Source organism: Perca fluviatilis, chromosome 15 (genome assembly GCF_010015445.1).
Source record: "Perca fluviatilis chromosome 15, GENO_Pfluv_1.0, whole genome shotgun sequence".
Classification (NCBI taxonomy): domain Eukaryota; kingdom Metazoa; phylum Chordata; class Actinopteri; order Perciformes; family Percidae; genus Perca; species Perca fluviatilis.
In genome coordinates, this window is record NC_053126.1 from 14,378,298 (window position 1) to 14,401,417 (window position 23,120).

Genomic DNA, 23,120 nt, shown 5'->3' on the forward strand with positions numbered 1-23,120 from the left:
GGTTTGACTGATTTACGACTCTATGGTTTATGGCATCTGTTCAACTGAAGTCATTAATACACTTATCTTTGACATTGCCTACTTTTGGGGGTTATTGCAGACAAGGCTGCGGCTCACGAGAAGCTGGATTCATTTATTTAATCTGTGACCACCCCTCACGTGCGACACTTAGTGTGTATTCTGGCTGGTTTCACATTTCACTATAGCAATGCATGCACTCAACACAAGGACAAATATACAGCCAAGTGTTTCTCCAATGCATTGGAGCTCTTAATGGCTACATTGCTTATTTTGCCCCACTGCTGAAGAGAACATGAATTGTCTGGGGTTCATGCAGAAACCCACCTCAGCAAGGCCTAGTTTTCGGCTCAAGGTTGCCCTGCTTTGTCTGCTGCCACTGTACTCCGCTCAAGAATCCATATCTGTGGAATTATAATTGAGGATAAATATTATCAAGTGCAACTGGAGAGGGTGTTGTGTATTTGTGCTGGGGCCAAGAAGAGAGGCGCTGTGAAACTGAACACCCGCTTGAGGCCTGACCACAGTAGAGCTTAGTTGGAGGCAGAGGAACCATCTTCCTCTGTGGACCGCGACAGGCAACAGGGAATACCAAGGTGAAAGGTCAGGGTAGAAAGTGACGTCATTTTCCCAGCTAAGACTGGGGACCATTTGGCTACAGCTAACACAACTCTAAAGAATGAACAAGCCAATGTTCAAAACATTAAGGCTGTGGTTTACTTTCACCCGGGACAGCACTGTTCCTCAGGGTCGCTTGGCATTGTGATGTTCAGACTTTTTTTTGAGTCTCTCATCACCAGGTGGAGAAAAACAACCCATAATCCAAGTTCTCTAATCTTGTACAGGATAACTGTCAGCACCTCCATACACTGTGGAAGGCTTCTCCAGCTTGTTACAACACTGGCACCAGTAGTAATCACTCTAATCCTTTGGTATCCATGGTAAACAAAACCTCTTGCACAGTCATTATCTATTCACAGCCAAAGGCCGTCAGATAACAAAGCACATCAGGGAGAAGAGGATGAATGAAAGGGAGATGCAAGAAAGCCAGAGAGAACGTAAGAAAGAAGAGTGTGAGAGAAAGCAAACTCAGAAAAAGCGAGGGGACAAAGAGGAGAGAGAGAGAGAGAGAGAGAGAGAACAGTATTTAATTGTATTACATAACACTCTTTGCTGTGTGCCAGGCAGCAACTGTTTTCTCTCTTTCAAAGGAGAGTTTTGTGTTGTAAAAGCTCCAGACATTTCTCAGCCTTGATGTAAACTGATAACTCTGTTGTTTGATTTATGTTACAAAATCCAAACCCACCAAATAATTAAACTGTCAAATTTCTGGAAATCTTACGTAACAACAATTTAGTGGCATTTATGACTAAAACCTTAAATGAACAAAGATGGCAAGCACTTTTTCAGGGACAAACGTGCACACATAATCAGAGTGTAGAGGCAAAACCTGGGTGGGAACCTGACAGGCCTGCAAAGTCCCCCTCAGTCACATTTGGACTAGTCTATATCGATGACGTTTCATTTACGGGATAGTTGATGTGCCACCGGAGGTTCCACCGAATGTCCCTCACCTTACGCTTTCTTTGTGTTGGCATTCTAAACTCCGGTCGAGTCGGAAAACATCCTCCAAGGTAAAACTGACAATCAAATGATATGAGTAAAATCCTCATCACACACTCAACAGCCATTTTAATTCCAGAGCTCGCGCCTCCCTACGTGCACGTTCCACCAAAACAAGTAGCCTCCCAAGGTTCTTTTTCAGAGGCAACGTTGCTCCATCCGGCACTTAGCACCACCCAAGACGATTGTGATTGGTTTAAAGAAATGCCAATAAACCAGAGCATGTTTTTCTCCCATTCAGGAATGTTGTGTGGACTAGGAGGACCTTTCTTCGCAGTGCTGTGGAGATAGGTCTGGCAACGCGAGACTAAGCATCCAAGACTACATTTGGACATGCTTACCAATTGCCAGAAAAAAGTTTGCTCTGTGTGGTGTCTGGTGTAGAGAACCCCAGGCAGATGAGGTGATGTGCTAATTCTAGGAATAGCTAGGAAGGATCTGCAGAAAAGTAGCAGAATGGTTAGCATCTGCCTGAGTGCCAGCCTAGCTTAGCAGTTAGTGATGCAGGGGGGAAGGCTAGGAGAGGAAGTGTTTTCAGCCAGTTGCTCTTTATATAGCAGTCTGCTTGTCGGATATGAAATAAAGACAAGAAATGTGTCTTCTTTTCATGAGACACTACCCGTGTCAGAAACACATGCACACATGTATCTGAAGTGATGGTAGGAACATTAGCCAAGAATTCTGCTCTAGCTCACTGGCACCTGATAGCAAACATGACCACCTGAAGGAACAAGACACTGGTTGCGGAGCACAGCATGAAACCATTCTGTAACATTAGAGTATTTTTCTCCCAGCCTTGTGACACCGTTCCAAATTGTTTTCCTACAAACAAAAAAGGCTACATAAATGAGCAATTCTGGCTTGTATCCAGTGCCTTTGCCTTTTTCACATCAGCTTTTTCCCCCAAACAAAAGTCAGTAAGAGCAGCAGGAGCTTCTTACAAAGTAAGTGTAACTCACTACCTGACACATAACCCTGTCTTGCCTTTGCTTCTTCTTATTATTTGGGAAATGCTAGACATATTTCTGGGCTTCTCAAACACGCTCTCATCTGACCATAACAATCTGATCCAATATGTGGTTTTATTGTTATGGAACTCAAAGGCTGAGCTGTCTGCCTGTAGCAGACAGTTTGGTATTGAAATTCAAGCTGTAGTTATGAATTGGGTACAGTTAAGATTTCTCCGCCCAAGGTGAGTTTTGCAGCAGGCTCCACCTGGACTGGGGACTTAATACTAAAACAGCTATTTTTCCATTGAAGAAAGCCCATCATTTTGTAGGTAACTGCTTACCGCAAACATCAGACGGATAGGAGAGGCTCAGAATATTCAGAATATGCAGTTTATGATCTCTCTGCACATGCATTTTAGATGCAAGGAAATCTTTATAAAATGTTCTCTGCACTACTGTCTGTTTTCTGCCCTCTGTTTGCATGTACATCTTACAATGGTGTTGCTGGGAAACCTATTATGCGCATGACAAAAAATTTACTTCCTCATCTTGAAATGCTGTGCCTCTCATAATCCCATGTGGTATGTTCCCACTTAACAAGTAATTGTATTTTCTCTTCACGTATTTAATAGAACAACATGGCAGCATTGCCCTTAATTTCTTCCTTGTGCTTGGAGGACAACCTAAGTGTTGAGTGCAAAGAGAAGTGCACACAATTAGCTAATATAATTCACAGATGTGCTCACAGAGTGTTTTCTCTCTCTCTCTCTCTCTCTCTCTCTCTCTCTCTCTCTCTCTCTCTCTCCATCATCCCAGCATTTCAAAGCCAGCTGAGCAACCTGAGAGTTTGGACACGCTCTCTGCTTTCACCCCACTGTGACCTACTGGCACATGCATTTCGGATGACGTAGTAATTAAAATACACTAATTTGATAATAATGCAATAACAGCAGCACCCTGAAGGGCTAATTTAAAGAAAACATTTTCCCAGACCGCTGGTAAAGCATCTGTAATGCCCCACAGAAAATACAGTAGCCTGTTGGTGTGCTTGAGGTCTCAGGGGTATTCAAGGGTACTGATTTCATACCACAATCATTAAAATCTTAGCTCCCTTTTGGCTGAGAGTGCCTGACTGGCGACGGCGCCTGCAAATGATATTGGATCCCCAAGGTGTAAACTTGATGGATATCTGAGGCTGTTTTGCAAAGGGTTAAGTTTGAAGCTCCTCGACAGATCAAGGCACAGTGACGATTCCAAGCTAAACTCTATATTATTTTAACTGGACTGTGAAGTTCATAGGGCATCTCTGAAAAAGTTTATAGATACAAAAGAGTAACTCAAGGAGAGTATAAGGGGAGAATTGATTAAGAACATTGACCTAGATTTAACATTTCTGAATTTAAAAATATTAAATAAAAATATGTTTTCGTGACATAATTTACCTTTCCTTGATGGTTGACAGAGGAGAGAGCAACAGGGATCATGTAAAGATCATGTCTCATTTCTCATTAAACCAAAGTAAAAAAAAAATACAGTATATATTTAAAAACTCTGGCTGAAGTCCTGATTATTGATGCATTAATGACCCAGCAGAGCTTCTTATTTGAAGACAAAATCCTCCAACATACTGCAACTGCAAACCAAAAGATGAATTTTATGGACATCCTTATCCAGCTTTGCTAATCATTAAACCCTCATGCTTGGGACCTGATCCCAACTGTCCATCAACCATGAATATCATTAAATGTGAGCCACGATGCACAGTAATTTTGCCCCTAATTCCTCCTCATCAAGAGACAAAGACAAAAAAACAAACACAGAGCAGGGGAACAGAATTTGGCCCCTTTGTACCCTTCCCTTTGTACCGTTTGCATGGTGGCTTTTGAAGCCTACAGAAGTGGAAGTGAAAGTGATTGAACTTGCTCAGTGAGGCTTGTTCTACAAGACTGAGTTGCGCAAATCACGCCTCATGACCCATTTGTGGGTGTGTTTATTAACCCAATGTACAGTACTTCCACATTTTAGTTTGCTAATGAGCAGTGAGGACATGGCTACATAGCACATGTTAGCATCACCTTAGCTTTGTGGAATGACAGCTCTGGATTTCAGTCTGTCAGCATGAAACAATTACTTCATCAGGATTAGATTCCTTGCTTAATAGATGCATCATTTTGCCACTGAGATAAAGTAAAAAAAGAAACAAAAAAAAGAACGATATTTGGGTGAAATCTGGAAACCCGACAGCCTATGACTCCTCTTATGGATATCATATGTACTATATGACTGCAGACTCCTAGAGGGTGGTCGCTGGCATGGTTTACTTTCACAGGCGCATGCTTCCATTTGTCATTGTTATGCTAAACACTGCTTTGGTATAGAGGAAATTGAATTAAGAAACCATCCAGCAGCAGTCTTGTCCTTATCATTTCCATCAGCCTGATCAGAAACACATTGAGCTCCCACCAGCAGAGGGTCAGAAAGTCACGTAACTTAAGGCAGGCAGCCATTTCCTGAGCACTCTATCATGGATAGCCTCCGTTGGCTTATGGCAGTGATGTAGCATGTAAATAAGGAGCAATTTACTTGTGGCCTAGTAGTAATGCTGTTGAGAATCTATTGTAAAACACTCTTTGCAACTGTACACATAAAGGGAATTATAAGGGAATGAGCAACAGAAATGTCAGAGGGATATCTCAAAATCTGGGACAGTAAGACTAAAATGATCTCTACAGGCAGATACTACTAGAGATATGTACAAAACATATGTACTCTTTGAGCTGATGGCAACATCACACAAGAAACAAAAATGACAGAAGACACAATGGAATCTGCTTATGACCATAAATGATATTAGTCTCACAGGAGGTGAATCTAAGCAAGAAATCCACATTTCATTACTTGCACTTGCAAAATATTCTACTGTCACACTCCACTATGATAACAGGATTCAAGACTACTCAGAGTCCAATTCATAGCTGGCTGAGGAAATAATATAGCTTCAGTGGCAGATGGAAACATTAACAATACACCAAAATATATTTCTGCTGCTGTAACATATTGACAAGTAATTAGACAAGTTATGGCAATATTACTCAGACTGTGATTAACCAGGAAGGGGAGGGGGCAGCACTGAGCCACACTAGCATGATGAGGTGAATAATAGGTCACATTTAAAACATGTTTTTTTTCTCATAATACAAAAACAAGCCCACAAAAGTTAAATGTATGCTTTATTGGAAGCAGTATGTATTACCAAACAGACAAAACTGGAATGTAAAAGGAAATACACTTTAAGGAAACTTTTTTTTTTAAGGAAACATTTTTTTAGACCGTGAATTTAAAAAGTGAAAGAAAGGCAAGTGAAATTTTAAACATACATATGGCACATCAACATAACATGATAAACAGCGATACAAAAAGGATGAAATTGACAAAACAGCTTTAAGCAAAGTGAAAAATGTTTTTCTTGATAAAGTGACTTAGGTCAGGGTGATTTTCAGACCAGTTATTCCAAATTTTGTACCTGAGTTGAATTAAGATTGTTTTTCTGCCTCTTCGAGACAGACAAATTCACATTACAAGTAAAGTGCAAGAAAGAAGACTGAGATGTACAGAAACTCTGTACATGTTGGTGCTCAGGAAAAAAACAACAACAAAACACACAAAGCAAGAACAGATAATCAAAAGGAAATCCCCAGAGTTCACCTCTTCATACAGGTGAACTGCACACCTATTTTGTGGCCACATGAAGCTAAACATAAGTGCTCTTAAAAAGGCACATCTCTGGATAAATATGTGTAAAATACAGAACTTATCACATACACATTTCCATACCACTTCAATACTGTTGATTGGTCATGATTGTAAACTTCATCTGAGGGATGTGATGACATCAAATAAAGGAGGCGGACAACAAAACAACCCTTTTATCTGGTCCTTATTGTCTCGGACCGCGTTCCTGCTTGAAGGCCATGATGAACTTCCAGGCTTCAACATACTGGGACAGGCAGATCTCTACTGGGAAGAGTTCGTCCACATCAGGAGGGGTGTCCAGGTCTTTACGCTCCATGTAAGACACCAGTGTGTCTTTCAGGCTTTTAAGAGACAAAACATATACTTCATATATGATCATACATGATCTGACATCACACGTACATGCATAAATATACATACATGTAGCAAAAACACCTGGCACACTTCATTGAGGCAGAGGACTAGAGGTACATTTTCAATAATTGATACAAAAAAAAGTTAATGGCTACGTTACTTAATAGCACAGTATTTACTTAGATATAGGGTTTCAACTTCATGGGATGTCCCCAAGCCACAATCAAACAAAAGAAATTTGTAAAAATCAACATCACCGTTTGTCTCGGTTTTTCTTTTCCTGTAAAATGTAGAGAGCCAACTCTGACCAAAGTTAACTTCAGCTTTGTTTGTGTGCAGCATGCTAAATCTTGCCAAATTTGCTCAAAGTAGGAGTGGAACAAGATGCACTTTGTTTCAACAAAGAGCAAAAACACGGCAACAGGTTTTTTTTATTTTGAATGATCCGGGCTTAATTTTAGACACGATTTTAAGGATGTATAGACACGTGTAAGGGTTATTATAAAAAAAACATTTGGTTTTACCTCCAGTCAGGCCTGTAGGTATCCGGTGCATTGGGCTTTTTGAGGACCAGCACCAGGAACTCGTGCATTTCCAGCAGGAAAGAGTCAGCGCTGCTCTTCGAAAAGAAGCCAGTTAGCAGCCTGTGCTCGTCCTCACTCAGAGCCTGTTTGTATTTCTCTGAGACTTCCACGAATGGATCCTGAAGAACACAGAGAATGCATGGAATAGGCAAAATAATAATAATAATAATAATAATAATAATAATACTGCACTTTTATACAGATGTAGTAAGCAAAATGTAATAAGCAACTGCTACCACGAATAATAATACCATTTCCACCTCTGTATCTGTATACTGATGCCTTACCCTCTTGAGCCGCAGCATATTTTCTGATTTGAGTGAGGCCAACAGCTGCCACAGAGACACACAATGCTTTAGACAGCACATGCTCAGAGCCTGTGAGCAAAGCAGGGAGAACATTAAGTTATATCTCATGTCTACCACATAAAAAAAGATCCACACCAATTAAAACAATGTTCATTTAAATCCAATACTCGGGGAGTAAAAGTATAGTATGACAGCACGAAAAAGTCAGACCACAAAAAAAGTTGCTTTTAGGGGCACATTTGGCAAATGGTTTGTATACAAAGTAACACAACTGTCTGTGGAAGCGAGAGATAAAATAACCGGTGACTCCGACAGGCTGACCTTGAGGATAGGTGCAGCCATCTGGTTTCCCATCTGCAGCACCTCCTCCAGGTAGCAGGACAGCTGCATGTGAGGCTCTCCCCCGGTCATGGCGAGAAAACCAAGGGCCACTTCCAGTGTGGACAAGGCCTCACACACCTCACTGTAGGAGTGCAACTCCCCAGCCACGGAGAACAGCGTGAGAGTCTGAAGAGGCTCCTGTTTGCACACAGACACAGGTCGGATCATCTCCTTAGGGGATTATCTACAGCAACATGTTGATGTACCATTTGTGATAAACTGATGTACTGTAGTTCCAGTACTGTACTGTATATTACAACTTACTTGCTGGACTTTTGCTTTTACATCCTTCAGGATAATCTCATAGTTGCGTTCATGTCTGTTCACTAGTGTTGGGATGCCCTGTGGAAAAGGGACAGAGGCATAAGGTATTAAAAAAAAAAAAAAATGTCCCAAACAAATTGGAGTCATTTCGGAGCTTTGCTTGTGCTTTCCATTTGCTCACATTGAGAGTGATGAGAGGTTTGCCCAGTAAGAAGCGGGAGACGATCTGTTGCTGGATCTTGGGCAAGTCGTACTCATGAAGAGTCTCCTGGCCCCTCTCAATGCTGTACTGGGTGTTTGACAGAACCAGGGGCATCAGGTCCCTATCCAGCTCATACCGAATCACATGCAGGTCAGTCACATCCGCCGGGCTCACTTTGTAGCTGGGGGAGGGATAAACAGACCAGTCAGCCAGTGTGCATGTGCATGTGTTATGTATATTAATAATTCTTCATTTTTTCTGTTTTCAACCGTTTCTGCCTATGATGTGGTAATTAATTAATTTTAAATACTAATTGTAAATAATTGTTTCTATCCTTTTAACAATTTCTCAGAAATATGAATTCATAAATGCAGTATATATTTTGGGCAGAAGATTACACACTATGTTTTTACAGCCAAACGTGTGCAAGTGAGAAGAATGTGGCATGAGCGCCCCCACCTGGTCTCCTCTCCGGTGTGTTTGTCCACACAGTAGACCAGTTCATTGTGCAGAGCAATGAGGTAGCTCACAAGGGCTGTAGAGCACAGGCCTGGGCCTTGTCGCCGTGGTAACAGCACCTTGAAGTCACTGTCCAGGTCCAGGTCGTTCTGGCAGAACTCGGCTGGGATCTTGATCTCCCCTGAACGACAACATTTCAATTCAAATCGAATCAAGATGTTGGACAGGCCAGTGTTGGTGTAACAAAGTGGGTTTGTATTTACCGTTAGTGGCCAAAGACACTCTGAGCTGATTCCAGGTTGTCAGGAAGATTTTGACGTGTTTATCATACCAGGCTTTCAGCGAAACTGCACACATGAAAAGAGTACACACGTCAACTAGAGGCATGACTTGCAGTACATTGGATAGACTGTCAATAGCATATTAAGACATCTCCTGTGTGGAAGAGATTAAGCTCTTTTAAGAACACTCAACCATTGTCTCCTTCCAGGTTAAAACAACTCATTTCTTGGCAAGCAGGTTCTAAAAATTGCAAGTCCCCAGCTTTTTTACTAAGACATTTCCGAGAAAGAGGTAATTAGGAATTGCGTGGAACTTTGCATATCTTCTGTAAGTGAGTCATACAATTGAAAAAGTTGAGAACCACTCTCGTAGACAGACGTAGTTAGTTTCAGTACCTGCTTTCCGACTCTGGAGGAATTCGGCAATGGTGCCACAAGTCAGCTCAGTGATGTTTTGAAGCTTCTTGACCAGATCTCTCTGGAGCGTGAGGATATCAGGAAGATGCTTCACCAGTCGGAGCTCTGCTTCCTAAAATATAAAATATGTAGGGCTGAAACGATTCCTCGAATAATTCGATTACAAAAAATCCTCGATGCAAAATGACTGCCTCGAAGCTTCGTTAAATCAATGTTACCAACGTTGACATGGAGTCTAACTTAATCCTCCATTCCACAAAGCAGACAAAAGTAAAAAAAGTACACTGGATTATTTCGCTGACTTTTAAAAGTGGACTTGCATATCCGGTGACCGTTTTCTTACCCTATGCAGAAATCTCCAGAGCACCGGCAGGGTGTCTTTGCCATCATTCTGCTCTACAATGTGGGTGAGGCTCAGCAGAGACACTTTCTCCCTGCAGCTCCACACAGCAGTACCGTGGATCAGAGAATTTTGGGGCAGTGAGGCCAAGAAGAGACGGGGTTCGCCAAACATGAGCTTCATGATTGGATTGGCAGAGATGCGAGAGTCAGCCCGGATGAATGTGTTCACTTCCTTTAGCTGTCTATCCAAGTGCTGTGGAGGAGAAAATGACATAAGAAAATGTGTTATATGCACATATTTTACAAACAGGCAAAATTATATGCTTAAATTACATGTGCTTTATTTGTTCCCATTTAGAACAAATGCTCAAAAAGTATTTTTACCTTCAGCTGAGGTGTGATGAGGGCGTTGCTCACTTCCATCTCCCATCCATTTCTAGCCTCTTTGGTGGAAAGCACATTGTCATAAGGAACCGGCCCTGAAAGGAAAGACCAGCTGTGTTAAATAGTATAAGGTAATCCAGTGAATTTTGGGTTTCATTTTTGGAGGGCCAAATGTATCCTATGTAGGTACGTCTCAAAACAAGTAAAAAATGTTGCACATAATATAAGGCTGTATGAAGTTACCATAGTAAGTTACCACTGTAATAACCTCACCATATCATCCTGGATCATATGGAAAGATAGAGGTAGCATTGCAAACAACAATCCTGACAACCAGATCCTGCATGTGTTGCCTTGAGTGACTTAAAATGACGCCATATAAAGTAACACCTTCATAACATCCCATACAACATTGCATATGAACACCACACCATTTCTGACCACTGGAGGGCACCCCTTCCCTCTCTTTTTTATTTTCTGTCACTCCTGCAGCCCACACATTTACAGTAACAAGGTAGAAGAAGGTTCAGGCACAACACTTTTTAGAAACATGCTTTCACTACCTTTAGAATAGAAGTGAAAACCGTAACAAAGCTGAACTAAATTGATGGACACGGGTTGGTATTCAGATTCAGATATTTTTGGTATCATTATGTTCCTTACATGTTTGTTGCTGTTTGGGTTCCAGGAGGCTGCTGATGAGCAGGTGAACAGCGCTGACTGTATCGTCTGTCCCTTTACCCAGGGATCGGATAAGATGTTTCATGTCCTTTCGCAGGTGAGCAAGCAGAAATGCACCTGGGTCAGGTACTGGAGGCTTGATGATGGCAGAGATGGACTAGAAACACAAATAAAGTGGATGACTGACCAGACTCCTCCCTTTAAAATGCAAACAGCAAGATATCAACAGTGCTATAACACTTCAACGATTGGGTTGTTGTTTTTTTGCTGCACCTATAAACACTCAAGAATATGTTGCAGGGTGAAGGATCTCCATTAGAACTGGACTCATTATTTAAGCTACCTGTGGGTGGCTGCAGGCACCCAGCAGCATGGCCATGTGAGTGAGCATGCGGACCATGGTAAAGGGAACCGGTGAAATGCTCTTTGTGTCCAGCATGTCGGGATTGTCCCTGCGACTGGGGTCGCCGAGGATGTGGCCTGTCCGAGTGCGGTCACCCCTGTGAGAAGACAATTAATAAATTAATACAAATTAAAAGAAAATATACACTAATTAACTTTATTCTGTATTCCATTCTTTTTTAGAATTAACTGATAGACCACTTACTGCAACTGAACGGCTTGAAATCCTCTCACAGGTATGTGGTTGTCTCCTCCAATTTCAACACCACAGTCCAAACATTGACTTTTTTGCATGGGCTGGCCACACTAAAGAAAAAGAAACAGGACGCAAAGAAAAATTATTCTTTAGAGTATGAAAAGAATACTATAAAAAGTCAGACTGAACATAGCATACCTCTCCAATGGTGCAGGGGTGACCATTTGGACAATCTATGGTAAATCAAATCAAAAATTACTTGTATAGAATTTTCAATGATATTTGACTACAATGGGCAGAGCTTTTTTTTTGTTTACTTACGGTACCACTGCAAAGGTCCCATAGCTTGTTGAGCCACTGCTAACATGTCCTCTGGCATGGTTGGCAAGAAGGCTGCCTGTACCAACAGATAAAAACACATTCAATTAGGGCTGCAGCTATCGATTATTTTAGTAATCGAATATTCTACCGATTATTCCATCGATTAATCGAGTAATCGGATAAGAAATACTTAGTAAGAAATACTTAGTAAACAGCAATAGTAAATATTTATTATTGCTGTTTACTAAAAAAAAGGAAACCTGTCGCTTGTATATATACAAAAGACTGGTTTCCTTTTTTAGAAAAAGCAAAAAAATGTATTGCCAAATTCCAAGACCCTTAAAAAGAAATACATTACAATAGTACATTTTTGGTGGCCCAAATGTTAATATTTTTCACCCAATTCCCCTTCTTGCCTCTGGCTCTTTGCACTGGATATGCAAAAGAGCTGTTCACTGACCAGAGGGTTTACAGCAGGGCTACTCAACTACACTGTTCTGGGGGACACATTTTCAGAAGCCTAATACACAGTGAGGAGCATAGCTATATCTATGGTGAGGAGAAAGAATAAAGAATGCATAGATTGTTCTATATCTATGAAAGAATGCATGATGATGTCATTCACGTGCATATTAAGTAGCCATGCTGGGGGGAGGAGCCGGTTTGTCTCCGGCAGCAGCTACATTTCCAAAGATTAGAAGCAAACTAATAAAAAGTTACACTACAAACCGACAGCTTTCGTTTTAGCTTGGTAAAACATCGCTATTAGCAGAGTAGCATGTTGTAGGCTAGTTGTGTAAAACATCGCTATTAGCAAAATAGCATGCTGCAGGCTAGTTGTGTAAACAGCGCGGTGGACGAGAGCAGCAGACCTTAGCTACCTTGTGTCGGGTTGGCTCCGTGGAATGGATGAGTACACTGGAGGTTTGTTACAGAGGTGATGTAGCAGCATGTTTGCAGCTTAAAATGATCCCAAACTTTCTGTCGTTTTCTCTCGCCTGTCTCTCCCTTTTAGACCCTCGCTATTTTCGTCTTCCTTCATTTGTAATATGGGCCGTCAGTCTTGTGTCCGCAGAAGCGCAAACCTCTTGTGCGCTAGTAATAATCCTCCGTGCGGAAACACAGTGAGCCGTACAACCTTAATTACATTGATTTAACGAAGCTTCGAGGCAAAGAATTTTGCTTCGAGGATTTTTTGTAATCGAATTATTCGAGTTATTCGAAGAATCGTTGCAGCCCTACATTCAATTCACCGCTCAATGGTGTTTTAAGCCCCCAACGTCTCCTTCCAGGCAGCACTGCGACCGTTGATTTCAAGGCACCTAACCCTAACCTTAACCATAGCCCAATCCTAGTGCCTTCCAGGCCTGGAAGGAGACGTTGGGAGCTTAAAACACCGATAAACCAATTCACCTACAAGAAGAGGAGGCCTAGTTGCCAACACAGAAAGCAGCTGACAATATACACACTGTACCTGCATGTTGGCAGGTGCCATTGCAAGCTGTTGTAGGGGAGCTAAGATCCCCTTGTTCCCGCAGATCACGACAGCAGCCAGGTGAATAGTTAATTCCACCGACACAGACTGGGCACCAGGGGCCCCGGGACAAACAACCAATGGCCCGAGTCGGTTGATCACCAAAGACTTGGCAAAAGCCTTCACCTGTGGGCTGGCAAGGAATTTGGAGTTCTGGATGTAGGCCATCAGGGCTTCCAATTGCTGCAGGTACAAATATACATAAATATAAGTAATTTAATGACAAAGACAGTTAACAGTCCAGTAAAGAACTGCATTTTTGTGTTTGGTTCCCATTCCATAATTGCAAGCAAAATATGACTTGAAAACAAGTTAGATGAACTCACAACAAGTTTCAGAATAGCTTACTTGTGGTCATTTGCACAAATAGGTGCAAGCAGATTATATCAGAGCAGCACATTAGGTCTTATTAATATAAGATGTACCTCAGGCTTGGGATGGAAGCTAGCATTGGCTTCTCTGTAGAGAGTGGTGACTTCTCTGTACAACGCCAACAAAAGATAAACTGTGGTACACTGCGGTAAGCATCTGCACCCCTATGAAGAAAAAGAGCAACAAGATACCCATGTAAACAAGCACACAAAAACAGAGGCCTGACCAGATGCTCAGTTACCTACAAGAACGTTATGTAACATTACCTCACAAGTCTCGTCCAGTCCATCCATTTTGCCTTCCATAACTCCCTTTGCGACAGCATTTCTGATGGTCTTGTAGTGCTCCCCACACACAAGATACTGGTCTATCGGGGTGGCTTCTTTACTCTGGATGTAATGAAAATTCAACCACACTATTTAGTAACTGCTAGCATTACACTTAGAATACAACTGTGCCTTCATTTTGGCACTGGCACTAAAAATCACAATGTGGGTAAATGAACCTTTTGCAGCACTTCTTCAGGGAAGAGCCAGCGCATGTCATCCACTTTGAGAAGTTTAAGGACAAACTCCACTCCATGTTGGCTGCAGATCTTACGGATCAAGTAGACACGATACCAGTCGTTTCTACTGCGTCTACATAAGTTCAACACACTGGTCAGGAAGGCTGTGGTCCCACTTTGACCAGTCTCCCGAGCCTCTGCTATGAGTAAAAAGAGAAAAAAAAAGAATATAATTTTGGTAAAATTAACAAATTACTAATCACATACCACTAGTACATGAACAGTATGTGAGAAGATAATCCTGTATTTCATCAAAATGAAACACCTGTTGCTCTGAGTTTTTCCACAATGAGGCTAGCAGCCATATCCAGGTCCATACGCACTCTGGCCACCTGCTGCAGATACTCCACAGTGGCTGTTTCAGCAGACTGACCATGCGATTGTAGGTAATCAGTCAGGAAGACACTTTCATCCTGCAGACACATCTGCTGGTCTGCAATGGACCTGAACTGCAACCTTTCAAACATAGAATCCTAGAGAAATGAAAGGGGAATATATCATATGAAAGTTGCATCACAATGCAAGATACCAAAACCCACAGGTGTGATTAGCATATTTGTATCTAATTTATCTTATTGAACAAACAAAGAAAAAGTCAGAATTCCTGTGTACCTCCAGGCAGTTAATGTACAACGAGTAGAGTTCAGTTTTGTCAGTCTCCTCCAAGATGTTGCTCTGCTCAACTGCGACCAGATATTGCTGCAGGTAACCTTTAACTTCATCAAAGCTTCAGAAACAGAAAAATATATACAAAAATGAGAAACAGTGCTAAAAATGTTAGAAGCGTACATAAGTAGGCTTTATCCAATGTGCAACCATAGCGCCTCACCTGTACTTCAGCAGCAGTTTGAGCACTACTGACCGAACCACTGGATTTTTATCCACAGAGTCATCAAATGGAGAGAGCACCTTTGTCAACGTGTGTCGATTAACTGGAAAAAAACAAAAAGGATAATCAGAGCTGACAACACATGTGTAAGCAGATACATGGATGTGCACAAACCCAAGTGACAAGGGTCAGAGCAGTGCCCTACCTCTGAGAATGGGAACAGTGTTGGCCTCCACCATGAGAAAGGACAGCAAATGGAGAATGACAGCTGAACAGGGAGGGGAGTTGTCTTTGAAGCACACAGTGGACACCAGGTCAATGAAGAAAGCATTGCACTGCTTCCTGAACTGAGCATGTTGGTTGATTAGAATCCTACACAAAACAAGAGACACAACAGCTTTTTGTTCAAATTCAGTACATGCCAGGTTTACACAACATGGAGTTACCTTGATCCTATGAAGAAACCTATAACAGCACAGTGTGTGTGTGTGTGTGTGTGTGTGTGTGTGTGTGTGTGTGTGTGTGTGTAAAGAAGCACACCATATCTGTGCCTTTTATGAGAAACAACATTTTTAAATCAGTTCTCGTTATGATCCGCATGCAGTTACCAACCTGATGGCATCTGAAGGAACCAGGGGGAGGTCGTCGTTAACTTGCTGCATGCAGAGGGGACAGTACATCTGACCGGGGACCAACCACTGTTTGATACAGGCAACACAGTAGATGTGTTCACATGGCAGGCAGAGCGGATCTTGGGGGTGTCCCATACACACTGGGCACAGTGTAAGACCAAACCTGGAAAAAACAAACAGGTGATGACACAAGGTTGAGGCAAAGTACAGTAGAGATTCTGATGAAGGCAAACGATAGAAAACTGAATTTCTACCTGAAGATGCGTTCAACGGCTCCATCTTTGCAGGTTTTGAGCAAACCGATTACTGCCTCAAATGACTGCTGAGTTTTGAGGTCAGAATTTTTTTCCAGTATCTATGACAGTACAGGTAATACATGTTATTAAGGACAAAGGAATTATTGTTGATGCAGTTTTATAGCGATTAAGTGAATTCATGAAAATTCAGGTTAGTACAAAGAACCCAGACCAACCTGGCAAAGCCCTTTTGTATGCTCCAAAACTAAAGGTGTCAGCTTCTTCTCTACCTCCTCAATGCCCAGCAGCATGTGTTCCACAAATAGAGAAAGAGAAAAAATCCGATTCCATCCAGCTCTAAGAACAACGAAACACAAACAAATAACCATCCAACTCAATTAAGCTAAAACAGTATCTACTGCTAGCTGTTCCACCATTTAAATGTATATTTAGTTAAGCGTGACTTACTGGACTCTACAGACGATCGCCTTGCTCCTCTCTCCATAGCATCTCACAATGTCCTCTGAGCAGATCAACTCAATGGGAACCTGGAGCTTTTTGACCTGTCTGAGCCAGGCTTGTCTTTGGGCATCTGTGTCCAGGAGTCTAGGCTCAAGGTACTCCACACATGCAAAAGCAGCATACACATCGAGTATCTTGAAGACAGGGAAATATGATCACTACACATCACAGGCCACTAAAAAGGGCAACGTAAATAATATTAAAATTACCAAACATAATTTAATCTTAAAGTCAATATTGTGCATGCCAAATTCAAAAACATTGAAAGGTAGCAGAAAAAGAAAAGTATTATTTTATATTAAAATAATTATTTAATCCAAACAGTCTTTAGATGCTCACCATTTCAACCCCGTCTCTGGTATGATGATTCTTCAAGAGGTGCTGGGTCACCTGGGGCTCAATGCAGATCATTCTGGAGAGGTTCTGCAGTCGGTTCTTGAACTCATGATAAGCAGCATGAATCCAGGGAAGAGATGCCGCTGTATCAGGGGCATTGAGCTGCAATCGCAGCTCATTGACGCAACAGTTTAGGGCATCACACAGGAGCTAGAAAAGCAAATAATGTGCGTTAGTATATACATGCACACGCCATCACACAGATGTAGCGTTACAAATTAAGGGCTTCAAGTAGTACAGAAAAACAAACCTGCAGATCTTCCTGACAAGTCACATTCATTGTCATGGAGATGAAATCCTGAAGGTAGCGTTGGAAAAACTCGGTCTGCGCCTCTCGGTCTGCTTTCTCAATGTATCGTCCCAGTGGTGTCTTCCAAAAGAACTCATCAAACTCTTGTTGAGTGTGGCCTAACAGACATATACATGTTCATTTACAAAACAACACTGTGGTAGTGACATGCCAGTTATGGAGAGTGTTATCAGGCCATTACCTTCACGCTGAAGCGCATGAACCCAGAGTTCCTCCAGGTAGTCCTTGATCCTCCAGCTGAAGGGCATGCTGCAGCCCATGTTCCTGTCTCGGGCGATGTAGTTCTGGACAAGGATTGTTCTTGTCCCAGAGCTGCGATAACAGAAAACAATAAAAAAATGTAAATATGTAAAGTAAACAGTAGGTTAAATCTTACATCCTTTATGCAAAGTGCAGCATTACCACCACTTACTTGTGGTCCAATGTTAGGTGTGGGATTTCCAGCAGCTTATCATTGCCAAAGATATCTAACCACAGTCTCTTGACAAATTCGCCACAGTTTGTATCTAGCAGGATGTCCAAGTTTTGGTCACGGTCAATGACTGAAAGCAGTTGCGCCAAGAGGGGAATGACCACAGCCTGAATGCGCTTCCATAAGGTGTGCCTGTCATGACCCCCAAAACGTTCACAATGCTGTTAAACATATTAGGAATATAAAAGGCAAACACAGACATTTTGTATGCTGCAGCTGAACACTCACCTGAAGGTGCCTCCTTCTTGCAAGGCATCAATGTTTGAGGCCTCCTTAATGACCCAGTTGCTTTTGATGGATGAGAAGGTGTTGCCATCATTAGTCACCAGCAATGAGTGAAGATGCATCTTCACAGTTTGCAGAAATTCACCTGATAAGAGTTAAATTACATGATGACCAAGGAATTGCATAGATGAGCATGATTGCAACTGCAAAAACACAAAAAATGTTGTTAGTACCTTTTATTTCGTCATTGTCACTGAGGAGTGTCAGCAGGATCTCAACTCTCCGAGTACTGCGCAGGCCACTTTCCACCTGGTCCCTCAGCATGCCTACTGCAGCCTGCACACAGCTCCGCACCAGTGCTGTGGTGTCCACAACATTATACAAGCCCTGCGGCAGGAGGAAAAGGCAGAAAAAAAATTATATTACAAAGTTATGGTTTTCCCACAGCAGCAAATGTTTGAAATATATGTTGTCTGTACTCACATTTTCCTCTGACTCTGCTTCCTCATGCTCATTTTCAGTGTACATGTCATCCACCTCCATGGCTACGGCATCTCCATGGAGAAGAATTTTGTTATTTAATGCCACAAAATACATTTTATGTAGAGAAACTTATGATTTGATATCAACAATTTATCAATCAGTTACCTTGACTCATCTTTGTTTCAAACATTTGACTGATAGTCATGTTTTGCAAGGCTTTGATGTCTGAAACAATGTCTTTTGACCGTCTGAGGTCATCAATGTGAACTGATCTCCAGGGGCCTGTAAACATTAATGTGTTTCAGATTATTCTGTAAACAATGTGATACAAAAAAAAAAATGTAATCACAAGTCATGGTAGCCTTACCTCCATGAAAGCCAACGTAGGAGGTCCCTCCTTCCATTCTTGGCAGTCTGGCAATAAAGTAGACAAACACCCTGCTTCCTGTGCTCTCCTGAGTTAGCTTGTTGATTTCATTTATGGATGAATACCTAAAAATGAACAGCAAAACTCAATAGAGCAAAAAATCCCACAGTTGTGCATACACAACAGAAGAAATGTTGGACCTACTTTGCAGATGCAATGAGATTGGCACTGTGAGAGCCCTCATCAAAATCACACTGAATGAGGAGGATCTTGTTGCAGGGCCCAGCGATGCTGCTGCCATTTTCAGCTGTGAGGAAGTTCCTACAAGAAAACAGAGAATAGGCCTAATCTTTAGACTGAGATCATACCTAAAGATTTAAGTATATTCTACTAATTATTCTTTAACAAACCTGATCTTCTTTAGGAAGGAATGCTCGGTGTCAAACTGCTGGAGGGAGAGAAGCTCAACACTATGCAACACTTGCACTAGTGGTTCCAGGTCAGATGATGTCAGAAGTCTGGAGAATGTTGTCACCTATGGTTTAAAATAACAATTAAATCCTCAATCCTAAATACCTACAGCGTTGTGATATATTTTACCCTAGAATGACAACTTTAAGGTTACCTCTGTGAAGGAGGAGTAGCAATGGACTTCCTGCCTTGTGTGAGCAAGAATGAAGTCAGCTAAACAGTTGTTATTCTGCTCTTCAAAGTAGACCCTGGCCAGATTTTCACTCTCCACTTTGGGAAGGCCTGTGCAGTCCAACCGCACAACTGAGTCTGGTGTGGCACATTTGAGCAGTATGAGTTTAGCCTCATCCAGTATTCTCCTCTCAGGGTCTGAGATCTCCAAACTGTCTTTCTGCTTCTCTATGACTTGAAGTACCACAGAAGCACATGTGTCTGAGTGGTAGCCGATGAAGACGTCTGGCAGTTGGTACTTGTAAGCCTGAGCTACTGATGAGTGTTGACTGCTGAGAGACACAAAAAGTCTCAACCATTTCTCCAATTCATCCACCAACCTCTTCTGCTCAGTTTTAAGGACAGTGTGGATGTCCAGGTAGTGTTTCTCCAGCCTGTTGATGAGAGGTATTGGGAACTGTTTGTAGACCACCTCTCTTTCCTCAATGACAATTAGCCGGAAGTCTTTGTGCACCCTACATTTTACACGGTGTGTTCCCAGTCCAAGATCCACATATTTCTGTCCTCCCAAGCAGACATAGTATTGGTTGAGGGCATCATACAGACTTTCATAGAGGTTCTGCAAGTTTAGGAGCACAACTGTTTGACCTGTCTCCATGCAGATCTTTACTCTGTTGATGTTGCGGCAGATTTGGGTGTACTCTTGGTCTTTCGGGAAACTGGATCCAAAGATTATTTCTGGCTGACCACTTTTTGAAAAGAAGGTTTGCTGCAGGATCTGTAGTGCTGCGTAGTTTTTTGTTAGCACCAGCAGGTACCGACATTCTTCTTCTTGTCCAACTGTTTGAATGTTTTCTCTCACAAACTCAATGGCACTGATGTTCTCCAGGTTGGGTGAAATCTGCAGCCTTTTGGTAAAAACAGTAACTGCATCCACATCATCCCTGCCACTGAAATTTCTCAACACTGCCTTCACAGTTTCTTCTGCAGTGGGCTTTCTTTGAGAAGCCTTGGCCGCTGCAAAAATCATTTTAATCAAGCTGTAATAGTCACGTAGGCCAAAAAAGCCTTTGCCTTGTTTGCGGCAGATCTTTAAGTAGGCTCTTGCAAAGGGTTGGAAAAAATCCCTGACCTTCTCCAAAACCATTGCATCAGATTTGCAAATGCCTTTAGCACTCTCGATGAGTTCCCTCTCATCAGGGTCACCACGGGACACAAAAATGCCTCTGTTCATCTTCGCAGGGTCTAAAGCCCAGTTGGAGATGCCAATGAATCCAACCTTTTTGTGAGGTAGTGGCTCATCATCAATGCATCCCTCTTCTAGCAGTGGGTGAAGGGTTTTCAGTGGCATCTTTGGCGAGTCCTCAGCCAGCCCAATCTCATCAAGAACCACAACTGAAATGTACTCGTCTAGGTTCTTTCCTTCCTGAAAGCGTCCGCATTGCTTGAATGTATTAATGATGCCTTCTGGTGTTGAGTGAGGGCTACACTGGAAGGAAACCAAATGGATCTGTTTAAGCTTTTTGTAGAGGTCAGAATGAGCAGCTTGGCCCTGCATTGCATCTGCTACCAGAGTTTTAGACAGAGATTTTGAACTTCCAGGTTTTCCAACTAAGAAGAGAGGGATTCTTAGCTCAATGCAGATAACCATCATGAAGACATTCTCTTTAAGGGCACTGTTTCTTGCAATAGTATCCCCCATTGGCACACCACTTAGAAGTAAATCCTGCATGAGTGTGATTTCCTGCATTACTTTTGCTGGAACGTATGCTTGTGGGAGGCATTTGCTGATTTTCTGCCTGTATTTATCCTTATTTTCTAGACAGGCATGGTAGCACACTCCTATGGCCATGACTAGGGACCATAGTACAGGGTCTCTGACTTCAGGCTGTCTGTGATGCCTTTCATTCTTCTCAGCATTTTGAGTAATCTCAAATTTTTCAAGCTCTGCAAACAACATGACGTGGTTGTCGTAGAACCAAACAAATGACTGCATGCAGCGTTCAACATCTCTCAGGCTGACAAAGCTGCATTCATCCTTTCTCATCCGCATGTACTTCTGTGAAGCCGAAAGGACGTCAGTGATCCACTTGAGGTAACTTTCATCGATGCCTTTGTTTTCAACCACTCTCTGCACAATCTGTTGGATGTAAGTTTTCTCTGTGTGATCGTTTAACTGTCCAAAGTCCCACACAAGAGGGATCATGCTTGGAGGTAATGCTTGAACTCTATAGACTAACTGGCGGAGAGGGATGGACCCAAGCTTTTCATCAGTCTCTTCAGCTCGAACTTTGTACCCAAGACCAGCAGATTCTAACCTCTGAATCATCTCATCTGTGTGCTTTCGGTAAGGGTTGCATGCTGCGATAATCTGCAATCCACAGTTGGGTGTCAAACTTTCCCCCTTGACTGTCTTGTCACAGAGGACCTCCTTAATGCTGCTGATGGCATCGGTAGTGTTGGCCTCATCAAAGAAAAGAACAGAGTCAAATCCATAGTCGTGCTTGTTAATAGAAGCAATGGCTTCTGCCTCTCTGATTTTGGTGTAAATCATCTCAGAAGTTGTCCCTCCATGCACCTTGACCAGTTTCATGTTCTCAGTGGCCACTCCACTCCTCCGCAACTCACAAAGGAACTTGATGAGCCTTGTCTTACCACATCCCGTCTCGCCCATGATAATGACAGGGATGCCACACCTAAACCGCATATGGATTGCCAGCATCTTTAGTATGTTGTCAGTTGTAAGTTCATATGTTTCATCAGGGTCAAGAGGCCATTGGATACCAAGAACATTGCAGATTCTCTCTATTTTCTCCCCTCTTGGAAGGCAATCAAAGTTGATGTTGAAAGGGACTCTCTGAAGATTTAGGCCTTCATACAATTCTCTTGTCATGACATTCTTTTTTATCACCCTTCCTGAGGTGGGATCAATGGCATCAACAGAGTTCTGTTCATTGGGCTGAAGATGGAAACCAATGAAGGTCATGGACACATGGTCATCATTAAAGAAGATGTATGGATGTGGTTCTGTTTCCCATCTCTTTCTGATCAGAAAAGGAGCCAAGTCTTCATCTCGGACACCAGACAGGTCCATCTGCAGCCTCCCAGGACTCTGGTCAGAGATGCTGAGTGACGGAGTGGCAAAGTCCTTTGCCATCAGAATCATGAAGTCCACCACAAAGGTTTTGAATCCAGTCAGCGTGTCTCCAGTGAAAGTAGCATCACAAAAAACAGATGTCTCACAGTCTTTCAGCTGAAGGTTAAGGAACCATGCAAAGTTCCTCAGTTCTGCCCAGGATGGGTCCATAACACCACAGTACATGAGAAGCATCTGAAGACATTCCAAATGTGACCCTTCAACATCCTGATATCTGAACGCATCAAGATCACTGTGGTTATGAAACCTTGTGAGATACTGGTATGGCCGCTGAAAGGCTGCACTCCTGAATTCCTCATCATCCATTAGTGGGTCATCAGTGCTCACAATGGTAGGATGTTCTTGCTTCTTCATCTCTAGCATTAGCACCTCTTTGGGTGGTCGGCAGAAAATATTTGGAAACACGTCTGTGAATGTGCTGTTTATTGTTTGAATCTATAAAGAAAACAGAGATGAAA

The 23,120-nt window shown here is 42.3% G+C and overlaps 1 protein-coding gene across 3 annotated transcripts in view; it reads right to left on the bottom strand.

The window, feature by feature from the left end:
• Positions 1–5,804: 5,804 nt before the first annotated feature.
• Positions 5,805–23,120, bottom strand: part of rnf213a (ring finger protein 213a) — a 33,040-nt gene continuing 15,724 nt past the window's right edge. The window contains exons 28-67 of one of the 3 annotated variants that reach the window (XM_039824079.1): positions 19,489–23,097; positions 19,274–19,398; positions 19,068–19,184; positions 18,864–18,988; positions 18,662–18,778; positions 18,497–18,558; positions 18,247–18,400; positions 18,017–18,158; positions 17,729–17,920; positions 17,498–17,628; positions 17,257–17,414; positions 16,950–17,156; positions 16,557–16,744; positions 16,325–16,445; positions 16,107–16,207; positions 15,833–16,015; positions 15,426–15,592; positions 15,221–15,323; positions 15,004–15,118; positions 14,657–14,864; positions 14,332–14,531; positions 14,093–14,215; positions 13,880–13,990; positions 13,395–13,637; positions 11,921–11,996; positions 11,798–11,832; positions 11,609–11,709; positions 11,345–11,501; positions 10,984–11,158; positions 10,321–10,415; positions 9,938–10,189; positions 9,574–9,706; positions 9,160–9,243; positions 8,897–9,077; positions 8,417–8,618; positions 8,236–8,313; positions 7,912–8,109; positions 7,570–7,659; positions 7,223–7,401; positions 5,805–6,685 (exon numbers count right to left, since the gene is read on the bottom strand). In XM_039824079.1, the coding sequence (XP_039680013.1) occupies positions 6,529–6,685; positions 7,223–7,401; positions 7,570–7,659; positions 7,912–8,109; positions 8,236–8,313; positions 8,417–8,618; positions 8,897–9,077; positions 9,160–9,243; positions 9,574–9,706; positions 9,938–10,189; positions 10,321–10,415; positions 10,984–11,158; positions 11,345–11,501; positions 11,609–11,709; positions 11,798–11,832; positions 11,921–11,996; positions 13,395–13,637; positions 13,880–13,990; positions 14,093–14,215; positions 14,332–14,531; positions 14,657–14,864; positions 15,004–15,118; positions 15,221–15,323; positions 15,426–15,592; positions 15,833–16,015; positions 16,107–16,207; positions 16,325–16,445; positions 16,557–16,744; positions 16,950–17,156; positions 17,257–17,414; positions 17,498–17,628; positions 17,729–17,920; positions 18,017–18,158; positions 18,247–18,400; positions 18,497–18,558; positions 18,662–18,778; positions 18,864–18,988; positions 19,068–19,184; positions 19,274–19,398; positions 19,489–23,097 (9,195 nt within the window). In that variant the 3' untranslated portion in view covers positions 5,805–6,528. Of the gene's footprint in view, positions 6,686–7,222; positions 7,402–7,569; positions 7,660–7,911; positions 8,110–8,235; positions 8,314–8,416; positions 8,619–8,896; positions 9,078–9,159; positions 9,244–9,573; positions 9,707–9,937; positions 10,190–10,320; positions 10,416–10,983; positions 11,159–11,344; positions 11,502–11,608; positions 11,710–11,797; positions 11,833–11,920; positions 11,997–13,394; positions 13,638–13,879; positions 13,991–14,092; positions 14,216–14,331; positions 14,532–14,656; positions 14,865–15,003; positions 15,119–15,220; positions 15,324–15,425; positions 15,593–15,832; positions 16,016–16,106; positions 16,208–16,324; positions 16,446–16,556; positions 16,745–16,949; positions 17,157–17,256; positions 17,415–17,497; positions 17,629–17,728; positions 17,921–18,016; positions 18,159–18,246; positions 18,401–18,496; positions 18,568–18,661; positions 18,779–18,863; positions 18,989–19,067; positions 19,185–19,273; positions 19,399–19,488; positions 23,098–23,120 lie in introns of all 3 variants that reach the window. The other 2 variants (XM_039824077.1, XM_039824078.1) reach the window with 2 other exon arrangements.